Genomic DNA, 12,085 nt, shown 5'->3' on the forward strand with positions numbered 1-12,085 from the left:
TAAAGAATTTAATAGCTATAGTACAGGATCTACCAAACACCAGAAGCAACACTCTGTCTTCCTATTGTATTAATATGCACATACAGACAAAAAGAAAAAATCACTCACCAGATAATTCCCCCATAAAACAAGGAAAATATGAAATAAAATACAATGGAGCCCCAGGTAACAAAATGATTTATCCAAGTCCAGAAATGAGTCTCTAAAGCCATCTAAAAACAAAGAACACATTTAGAAAATGATCTAAATATGTTTTAGTTTATTAATATGAAAATACTATGTTATTTTCAAATTATTTGCATTTACTTTCAAAGTTAACCAGTAAACATCTTTCAATATACAGGAAGTCAACACTGAGAGCCTAACACCCTCAGAGACAGGAATTATTTACCACTCATATACAACTAAGAAACCAATTTTAAACTGACAAATTATTCTGTATTTGCCTACATTTCTCAAAATGGAAGGTAAATATGCTACTGTACCTTCACTGTAACAGTTATCACCATAACAGTGAAGACCAAAGTACCGAAAGTCCAGTTTCCAAACATCTAAATAAAATACAAAAACAGAAGTCATTCAATAAAATCAATTAAAAGCAGTTGTACTAAATTATACCTATTTGAAACTAACTACACTAATGAAACCTGTGATTGACTAAGTAGAGTTAGTAGAGCAAGAAGAGTACAGCACATACCACAAAGGAAAAAAATATAATTCCTATTAAGACTCACAAAATTTACATTCCACCAGCAAGGAATCTTTCTCCTTACTACAAATCTACAGCAGATGACGACAAATGCTACAAATCTAGAGCAGATGACGACAAAAGCAAACCATAAAATGAGATGTTAGGAAATGAAGTTACTAATCAACCAATTATTCAGCTAGCCATGACTAATTGATGGTAAAGTATTCCACTTCAGAGTTTATAGCAGAAACTCCTCTATTTTGAAGTTTAACATTAAAGGTTATTTTTAAAATGCAGCATCACGGGAGGGTTTAGTTTTTCCAAACCACTGTCTTCATAATTCAAAAATAATGGTGCTGTTATGTTCTTCAAAGGAAACATGAAGAAAAGAATGACAGTTTCCAGGACGATAAACTGAAAATTTAATCCCAACTCTAAAATACCTTTAAAGTATCCACCACTTTCACCATCCCATCCCAATATACTAAATTATCAGACCTCAGAACAAATTCTCCAACAATGTTAGAATCCCAGCTCTAATAAAAGGCAAGGATGCTGTGTTTGTTTCAACCGTGTACCTGCATGCTGCACAAACACGTCACCCTTCTACTGGCCTGCCTATACCATTCTCATGAACAAGCAGGTACTGAAATTGAAGAGGCTTGGCAGCCCCTACATGTAATGGTGACTGACACTGCATACTTGATGATGGAGAGCAGGATATTTGTAAATTTCATTTCTTTACCATTAGAAGTAGACAAGCATGGATAGTGCAGGAAGCCACTATTTGCAGATATGCAACCAAATACATCATCTTGGAGTTGATGGCTTAGTTCATCAAGTAAAAAGCTAGGATTAACATAGTTGCAGCTCTTGTCAGAGAGGACTGATTTTGCAAACAAAGGAAAAACAAACTCAAGTGTATCCCCTACATCTGGTGCCTTGTTATATGAGGGAGAAAAATAATTTTTCAGCTTCCTATGAGATCAAACAACTGCTATTATGAATGGCCCATGAAAGAAAGGGTCTTATTTACATCACCCTTCATGGCTGTACAGCTACAATGAAAAATACAAACTAATTCTTGCCACCATTTTTATTTTTGAAAGTATTTACATAGAATAGATGCTGCATCCTTTAATTTTGTGGAATACCAGATATAATATTTTGTATCATCTTCTCTTCTTTTAACGTAAATCTTACCATTTGCCTGTTAGGTTTCAATATCTGACGACATGCACAGCATGAAAAAGGGGGAAAAAAGTAGAACTAAAAGATCAAGTTGAAGTACAGTGTGTCACGATGTAAGGTTATTAAACCTCAAACACGCATTTTATTTACCTCCGGTGTTACTGAAGCTAACCATTTGTTATCTATTTACAAAGTAAATTATTCCATTTGGTGCTATAAAAGTCTACCATTAAAGTCTATACTTAGGCACTTTGATGTAAAAATAATTTTTTACCTAAACCAGTAACTGCTCAGAAATGCATTGATCCAGAGGGGAAGCGCAATACTGAAAAACGTTTTTTATTCAATAAAATTCAAACGCAAGGTATATATGAATGCACAAGCAGAAAGTCATCTGATCTTTGCTCAATTAGTAATGATATTTTGCTCAGAGGTTCAACTATTTTAATGCCTGTCAAACATCTCATAAATGGACAGGCACTTTAGCTAGCTGTAATATCACCACTTTAAAAATGCAGAGTCGCAGTGTGGATGGCTCCCAGAGCTGGAACAAGCTATGACTGAGCACTCATGCCTGATCCCAGACCACTGCAGCTCTGCCTTTTAAATGTAGGAAGAGTCTGGCAGCTCTTACCACATCTAAAACACAGAGTTACAGCAGTCCCAGAGCCGGTGCAAGCTAGGACTGCTCAGTTCCAGCTCTGGGAGTTATGCCCCGCTACAGCTCTGCAGAGTGCTTCCCCTTATCAACTAATTGTGTAGTCGACACAAAGTGTGTCAACTGCACCATTAGTTAAATACCCGCCCCTTAACATCTTTAATAGGAAGATGGGGTATTGCTCACATCCTTACAGTACGGGATCTGTAGAACTATGGGAACAATCAAGATGCCTTTTATAAACAACTGACTGCCATAAGTGGGAAGCTATGAATGGAAGCTTTACTGAGGCTTAAGCAAGAATGAATTTTCTCCACTCAAGCTCATATAAAGAAGTGGGTTTTTGCCCAAGAAAGCACATGATACTCTGTATATGTGTGTGGGTTTTGCCCAAGAAAGCACGATTCATTCATTCATATTCTCTCTCTCTCACATTAGAAGACTATAAATTCAAAGATCCATGTCCTCACTATGGGGAAGTACTGAATGTAGTCCAAGGCAGGCTCTGTTAATGAGGATGTGCAACTTCGGACTCAGAGCCCCAGGAGTTTTCCCAGAGGCCAATTAGTTCAAATTAACAGCGCTGGAGCATCCATACGAACGTTATTTAGGACTTACAAGTTTGGGAATAGCATTATTCCTCATGAAAATCAGGACTACAGAGTTTGAATTCCATGGGCCCTTATTCCAGAATAAAGGGTTTGGTAGTGTGGACACATCACTTACAAAATCAACCTTGGGGGGCGCCTAATTTCGCTCTAAGGTCCTAGCATAGAGCAGGCCTAAGGTGCCACAGGATTACTCTTTGTTTTTGAGAAGTCTATGGCACAGGTATACAGAATATAACATATTGACAATTCCTGCCATCAGTGACAACACTCATTTGGAAGACCTAAAAACCCCTGTCATACTGCAAAATAAAATGATTGTATTCACAGAAATTAATTTTACAAAGTATGTATGTGAAAGGTGCTGGATTACAGTCTCAAAGTCTGAAATCTTCTTTCTTCTTAAAATAGGCAATATGTAGATAGTGGAAATGAGAGTTTCCCTGCATCCTAGAGGGAGACCACAAACTTATTTAACATAGGCCAGTGGATGGAAACAAGGTCACTGAGATTGGGTTACAGGTTCACATTTACCCTGAGAAGAGATATATCTTCCATAACAAAGTTACTAAGTCAAATAGCTCTCTTTGTAGAAATTATTTGCTGCAAGGAGAAACATCTAACTTCTAGAGTAGGACTTAGTTTTCCTGTTATTTGGCATTCACTACTAAGGTACATAAGCCAGGGGTTCTCAAATTTTGTGATACTGCAACCACCCTCTAAGTTGTTCGCGACCCCCCCCGGGGGTTGGCACCCACAGTTTGAGAAACGCAGACATAAGCCAAGAATCTCACTGAAGGCAATAGACATAGTAAGTAATTGAATGTAAGGAATATCAAATCTGTACAGCCACTTGTAGAATAAATACTGTTTCTCACAGTAAATCCTAGTCATACAGAAGCAGCAGCTGCCCAATAATATCAAAGAAACTGCCAAAATGATTCACAAAAGACTAGCTAAAACAGTGAATAATGATTATGAAAAATTGTTTAAGTCACTAAGCCAGTCTACAATTTCATAATTTACACAGAACCAATAGGACTCAGATTCAAACATTCAGGCCAGAAGAGACCATCCTAAAATCACATAGTCTGACCTCCTGCACAGTGGCACAGAACCTTGCCCACACACTCCTGTAATAGACCCAAAAGCTTTGGCTGAGCTACTGATGTCCTCAAGTTACAGAGATGTTAAACAATGACATTTTGAATAATCATATGCTGGTTCTGAGACAACTTCAAAAGAAGTCTTTCATCACATGCTTTCAACGGGACTTTTTTGAATAAAGATACACAATTATGGAGAATTACTCTGACAATTAAGAGTTGCACAAGGTTTTCTATTTATTATCTTAATAAATATCAAATCATACTTCAGAGCACTCTAAAGGATTGTTTGAAATTCTGTTAGTGACTAAAACAGAAATGCTGATCTGGAAGGGTCTCTCTTTTAATGCTTGGTTTTCCATTACTATAAAACAAAACAAAATCACCAAAACGACCCCATTTTTACATATAAAATTTAAAAAAAATCAGTAATACATCTAATATTACATGAAAACCTGTAATCAAATCTATTTCAACTGTCAATGAATTTGGACTGAAGATGACAGAGCATTACACATAAACACCTCCATCCTTGGAGGTACAGAAAGTCTACACTTTGATAATATTACTATTTACTTTAATATTGTGGTATTTTTCTGTGTCTGATGTGAATAAGTAATTTGGTGATTGTATGTCTTTACTGTATTTAAAATTCATATTTGTAGTAAAAGATGATGTATTTAAAAACCTGCTCTAGTTCAGTCATATTGCTACGGAATTTTTTAATATTTATTAGGAAGCAACTGTACAACAAAATAAGTAGTATGGAGTACTAGGTCTCTGTCCACCACAGCTTTATAAAAGATAATAAATACGTTATTTGGTTCAAGAAGTTTCAGAATGACCCAAATTTGGGGAAAATGTGAAAAAGCATACTTAGAGCAATTCAACTCAGTTAATTTTATTTTTGTTTTCAGTATGTAATTTTTCCTTTAAAAAATCCTGATCAAATATGTAATTTTAATGTGAATATCAAGTTCACATATAGAATAATCAATGAGCCACGCAGCATGCTTGAATAAGTAGTCTGTGTCAGCTGACTTTCACATATAAAACCATAATAATTAGAGAAATAAAAGAAATAAAGCAGATAGAATCTAATTCTGGACAAACATCCAAGCACCAACAGATCATCATTTAAATAATCTGTTTTGCTGTGTTGTCTGCACTTGAATTTCCTCAGTGTTAAGATCTTCTACTGCCTATAATATAAAGGAATAATGGTAAAGCATATTTTATATTTATTCAGCAATGCAGGAATTTTTAAAATCTTCAAAAAAGAAGCCTACTGGTTTACTGAATCGAGTATGATTTTTACATTTATAGTACATTGACTTTACAAAAATTGTGCACAGTTTATTGAATGAAAAAAAATCACCGAATATGCTATGTTGCAATTTATGAAATATTTTACCTGGCCATTTCCCAGAAGAGAAGTGTCTTCTCCCATCAGAAGATATGAGCCATAAAAAAACACAACTGCATGAAAGAATCCCAAAATGGTCCAGTAAAGAAATGGTTTAAAGCCCAAGAGAGCATTTTTACTAATGTCTCTGTGGAAATAAAACACATTTTATATTTAAATTTCTCTCTTAACCAATCACCCAGCTACTGAAACAGCATTTAGTCAAAGCAATAGCACTCATTCATTCTGTAGCACTGCTGAGATGCATTAAAAAAATGCAAAGAAACAAAACAATTATTTAAGGGACAAGTAATGGGGAATTTTGAAATCACTGATATATTTCCCATCTATGCAAAGACCTCTAAATCATTTTGCAAACACCTAGTGAGTTGGCTATTTATCTCAATTTTTAAAATGGAAAACCACGCTGAATGAATAAGTGATATTGTAAGAGGCTGTAAAAGGAATCAGTGGGAGCTCTCAGAGTATCCAGCTTTAACCACTTTTTAAAAAGCTTGTCTCGGCTCATTTTCTAATGGACAGGTGTCCAATTACAGAGTTTAACAGGAATCTCAACAACAAATGTATCTGAATACCAGACTCCAAAGTTCCTCTTTTCCCCTATGGGAGGCAAGGCCTGCTTCCCAAGTCCTGTAACCCTATTTTGTCAATAGACTTATTTCACACGTTACTTTAGATGCAAATAAAACAACCCACAATGTAAATTATGATGGACGGCTTTACCTAAAAGATCTTAGGAGATGACATGAGTACATTTAATTTTTAGCTACAGTACATTTTTCTGTCTGCAACAAGGAAAACATGTTCAGTAAATAAATATCTATATATTGTAGAATGTAGCTGTGTTTGTGTGTGTCTGTCTGCAAAGTCAGTTTGTTCAAGAACTCCTAAATGGTAAGAGCTAGGGTCACCAAATTTGGTATACAGCTTCCTCTTCTAACTTAAAGCAAAGTCAGGGTTTGGTTGCGCCAGGGCAACTGGAAGCCCCAGGAAAGGGACAGTTTTCCATAACCTGGAAAGGGAGGGGCTGCTTTCAGAGGGACACAATATGAGAGTGGCCTTTCCAGGCTCGCTGCTCCCAGTGGGGAGCTATGCTGCAGCGTCCACTGGGGGCAGCTGTACCACCAAGGGAGTGTCCAGCAGGGCTGGGGCTCTACCATTTTGCCAGCCAATACACTAATAAGTAGACACCCTGTCCTAAACCCTTCTATCCTTTGGCTGCAGCGCTGGGCACAAAACAGGCCCCAGGTGGGCTGGGGAGGTGCTGTGGGGAGAGAGAACATGCCGCTGGCCCCCAACCTCCTGCATGACTCCCAAAACCCTGCCCTGAAGGATGCAGCAATACCAGGTAAATCAGTTAATAGTGTATAATTTAAAGTCCGCTGATCTTTAGAAACTAAAGGGCATAAGCACCACCAATACTAAGGCCCCGACCCAGAAGGGGAAACTTCTCATGCTTCCCCCCCTTGCAGATGCTGACTGGCCTGTGGGTGGGGGAGAACGAATCACCAGCTAGGTTCCGCAATGGGAGGAGACCTCACATGCTCCTTCTGTCCCTCCCAGGCCAGTCAAGGCCTAGAGGCGGGGGGAGCACGTGAAGTCTCTTGCCCCCAGTCCTTGCCCTGCCAGGGGTGTGTGGCGGTTGGAGGAGACTTCACATGTTCCCCTGTACCCAGATAACAATTGGCCTGGGGAGTGCAATAGAGTGGCCGTGGGCCAGATCCAGCCTGTGAAGGCCCTTTTGTCCACCTGAGTTGGTGTTTTGAAAAATGTAGTACTACATGCTGACACTGGGGGTACTCTAGCCCACAAAGACACAAACTGCAGACAGCAGAGAAACAAGACTCACAGAGGATAAATTGGGATTAAGAGAGACTAAGAAGAGAGTCACACAAGGATAAATACTATTTTATCTCAACCTACTCATCACTGCAAGGATCGCCACTTGCAACCCCACAACTAACTCTGGTCCATGAATTAGCTTTTGCTTAGCTTCATGATTTCATCGGAGAGGATAAAAGGCAGGGTGGACCGAACACGTCTCCAGTTCCTTCTCTACCATAAATCCGACATCCACAGCAGAGGGGAAAGAGGGCAGGAAGTGGAATACATATAGGGACTGCACATCCCAAAGAACTTCCTGTTACATATTAGTAACCCCTCTCTTCCTCAGGGGAGAGTCTTTATTCTATTCCACTTAAAGTGATTAGCAAGCACTATATAATTTGAAGAAGGGTGAGAGCAAGGGGATGAAATGGTTGAGTGGAGGCCAGTTGTGCTGAATGAGATGCCCATCGCAGAGATATACATTTAGGTGTAACATGTAGTGAAGATATGTACCAAACTCCACATGGCAACCCTACATACTTTCTAAGCAACACACTGTGACGATCCTCAAATTTCTTGTCAGAGATGACTATGTGTGAGGGTGAATGCTGTGACCTGGAGGATGGGACTGATGGGTCTTCTGGTACCTTTGTGGAAATGTATACAGTTTTTGGTGGAAGAACTGGGAAACCTTGAATGGCTGTAAAAACGGCAGATGGTAAAAATCTGTGCTTGGGTGCAGATCTAGAGATACCCAGCATTTGAAGTATGGCATAAATCCTCGAGGGTGCGGAGGGAATCATTGGTTTTCTGGTTAAAACAATGTGATTCATTGAAAGGGAGGGCAGGGCCTCAATGAAATTTTGTACCTCCCCAGGAAACAAAATGAATGAAGCCATGATTCCCTTCACATGACAATGTCTGTAGCCATTGAGCATGCTGAGGTATCTGCTGCATCAATAGTGCTGTCCGCGACACCAGTTTCCCTCGCTCCAGGATAGACTTGGATCTTGCATCCCAGAAGATCCAACCATTTACCCTTCTTACCAGATGGGGGTAAGACATGGATGCTGTTGTCTGGACCATTCAATTGCTGTTTGTACCATGAGGGAGTTGGACAGGAGTTGTGAGAAAAGAAACTTAGACCTCCTTATCTGGGATACAGACTTTCTTTTTTACCCCTTTATGAGTGGACCTGTGTGGGGCTTGGTTATACCAAATTATTTGAGCTGGCTGAAGAACAAAAACGTTGATTGGTAAAACAATCCTACTTAGTACCAAGGAATGATGAATATCCTGGAGCTGATGCCGTTTGTCTTGTACTTCCTACATGAAGTTTGTCTGCAATCCTTTGAACGAGATCTTGGAACAGTCAAAAGTCATCTGGAGGTGAGGACAAAGATGAAGTCACTGCAGCATCTGGGGAGCATGATGGAAAAAACTTACTTTGGCAATTCTGGTCTGGTTCTTCCTATATAACCAGTTTGGAGAGAGTGCTCTAGATAAGGAGGCGAGGAGTCCTGTGGCACCTTATAAGTGCCTTATCTAGATAAGGATAGAGGTGAATCTTTCCTTGAGGCAATGGTGGGTTCTGAGAGTGGGTATTAGGGCCAGGATCTCCAGTAGGGCCAGCAGGATGGATCTGGTGAAAGCTGCGGAGGGTTCCAGGGCATGGGAAACCAGTCACTCCTCTGTGGGTGGACAGGAGGGGTACAGGCACAATGCGGATGGTCTTTTTGAGTACTCAGTGATGATAGGGGATGGGTGGCCACTGCACTCCATCCAAATACTCCAAAGACAACAATTCGGATCCCAGTTCTAACAGTGGTACTGTCAGAGCCAGAGGAAGCATGTAAATGATTTTAAATGTGGTGACGTGTGTCTTGACTGCGGAATATCCTGGGTGGAAGATTTGACCTCACCCAATGTGCACGTTAATGAAAGGTGTGGAGATCTTTGTTCTCCCAGGGCAAATAGTTTGTGTGATTGTGACACTATAATTTGGGGGAAGAATCTTGTAATGAGATCCTCATCTATATATAATTGTGATCTTGCATATAAAGCATGCCATGTGAGGTAACGGGGAAAGGTTATGATCTGTTGAAACACATTGTTCCATCTAAATATGTATATCATTAATGCACAGAAGTTATGAGAATGTACTATATGATTGTCACTAAACTACGCTGTGAGTTGGGGAATCACACAAATATTACATTCCCCAGAGACAAGAACAAGGGATCAAGCAACCATCAACAATCATTATCCTACAAGGGAGTCATAATTAAATAACTCACTTGCAAAGGTCACACCAGAGGAATTACTCTACCTTGCCTGGTGACTCAGCAATGCCCACCAGACATGCTCGGACTCTCGTTCTCCGAGCACATGGATTAAGGGTATAAAGCAGAACACAGTGGCCCCATTCTTGGCTTTTCTCCTCCCCACACCTATATGCTTTAAGCAACAAGGACAATTAGAAGATTGAAGACTCCAACAGAGGAGACTAGCCTAAGTTTCAAGGGTGGAACCTATGTATATCATAAGTTTCAAGGCTGGAACTGTAATATCCAGTGGAATGAGAAAAATAGCTTAATCTAAATGTTGTCCAGCCTAGCAGGGTTGAAATTTTAGACTTCACCCTTATATTTTATTCTCTTTTGGTAACCACTCTGAGTTTTTGCCTATCACTTATAATCACTTAAAATCCACCTTCTGTGATCAATAAACTTGCTGTAATATTTATATTTACTGGTGCCGGAAGTGCTTGGCAAATCTGCTCAGGTTTACAAAGGCTGGAGAGGGGCTCCACATGTTGTTGTGCTGAATGATAACACTTGGAGAGATTTGCTGCTTATCACTAGCAAAGCATTGTGAGAGCGCGCCCCAGCTGAAAAGATAAAGGGGAGTATGGTCCCACAGTCCTAGGTGGGGATCCCACCACAGTGGTTCTCGTGCTTTTTCCAATCTTCTCAGTTTTAATGGCTCATTCCAAAGCCAAAACCAGGAATGAAAGGAGAACTTCCTCAAAAACAATAAATCTCTTATCTCAAAGGAGGCTGATGCTTACTGTGTGTGGAGCTTGCTACCAGGTACCGGCAGATACACTGGTTTGTGCAGGTTATTTGTCATATTTATGCATCTTGGAGCATGTGTTGGCTTCTCTGGGACACATTCTCAAAAAGCACGTTGCCCTTCTTTGATTTAGCAGAAGACTTAATATCATGCTTATGTGCATGTTTGACATCCCAAGTAGGTGCAGGCACAGTAGAGGGACATGCATTTTTAACTGTTGCAAGCTGATGTATCTGGATGAGAGTGGGCCTCTGGGTCTGATTGACACCTAATAGCAACTACCATGAAGTGCTTCTCAAGGCAAAGAGTCTGGCCTTCTCATGTACAGCTTGCAGATATCACACCTGGATGAAATGTGGACTTCTCCCAAGCAGTAGAGACAGCAGAGGTGTTTGTTGCTGATCGAGATGAAAGGCAGGCAAGAGCAAGCAACAGATTTTAAATTCAGGTGTCTTTGGCAAAGCACAGCAAAGATTCCCCAAAGTCTCAGTTCTACTCTAAACACCACTAAAAAAAAAAGCTAAAACTATGTCAAAACAGCAAAAATAGCAAATGCTACAACAAACTGTATACAACTCTATGCTTTTTTAGTTGCATTACATGACAGGACAGTAATAGTTCCGACTTGGACCATGAGGCGCTAAGAAGGAACTGGAGACACAGTCTGTCCTACCTGCCCTCTATCACTTCAAACAAAACCATGAGGTGAAAGACAGTCACGAGCATGGACCAATGGACACTACCACCTTTGGATGTTCTAGCTCCGGATGCTCACATGCGTAAATCCTCAGCAGACTCATGCGCAAACCCTCATCTCAAAAAGATATATTGGCATTGGAAAAGGTTTGAAAAGGGCAACAAAAACAACTAGGGGTTTGGAACAGGTCACCTATGAAGAGAGATTAAAAAGACTGGGACTTTTCAGCTCAGAAAAGAGGAGACTAAGGGGGAATAGGATAGAGGTCTGTAAAATCATGATTGGTGGGGAAAAAGTGAATAAGGAAAAGTTATTTACTTATTCCCACAATGTAAGAACAAGGGGTCATCAAATGAAATTAATAGGCAGCAGGTTTAAAACAAACAAAAGAAAGTTTTTCTTCACTCAGTGAACAATCAACCTGTGGAACTCCTTGCCAGAGGATGTTGCGAAGACTAGAACTTTAACAGGATTCAAAAAAGAGCTAGATAGACTCATGGAGATTAGGTCCATCAATGGCTATTAGCCAGGATGGCTAGGAATGGTGTCCCTAGCCTCTTTGTCTGGATATGGATGACAGGAGAGGGATCACGTGATTATTACCTCTTATGTTCCCTCCCTCTGGGGCATCTGATATTGGCCACTATTGGTAGACAGGATACTGGGCTAAATGGACCTTTGGCCATCCTTATGACTACAACCAAAATCATTTGATGAAGAGCTCATCCTTTTCAAATATTAACATGAGGTTGGATAGGGTATATGGCTCTTAAATTAAAATATTTTTGAAGACTAACTTAATATTG

At 39.8% G+C, this 12,085-nt stretch overlaps 1 protein-coding gene across 6 annotated transcripts in view; it reads right to left on the minus strand.

The window, feature by feature from the left end:
* The window catches only part of ATP11B (ATPase phospholipid transporting 11B (putative)), a 108,481-nt gene that overhangs the window by 26,685 nt on the left and 69,711 nt on the right, over positions 1 to 12,085 (minus strand). For all 6 annotated transcript variants that reach the window (XR_012906317.2, XR_016350339.1, XM_075938048.2 and 3 more), the window contains exons 25-27: positions 5,669 to 5,807; positions 486 to 551; positions 109 to 212 (exon numbers count right to left, since the gene is read on the minus strand). Coding sequence is in view for 4 of the 6 variants with exons in the window: in XM_075938048.2 (XP_075794163.1) it covers positions 109 to 212; positions 486 to 551; positions 5,669 to 5,807 (309 nt within the window). In the remaining 2 variants the exon portion in view is untranslated. The remainder of the gene's footprint in view (positions 1 to 108; positions 213 to 485; positions 552 to 5,668; positions 5,808 to 12,085) is intronic.

This window comes from Pelodiscus sinensis, chromosome 10 (assembly GCF_052426305.1).
Source record: "Pelodiscus sinensis isolate ZL-2025 chromosome 10, ASM5242630v1, whole genome shotgun sequence".
Lineage (NCBI taxonomy): Eukaryota > Metazoa > Chordata > Testudines > Trionychidae > Pelodiscus > Pelodiscus sinensis.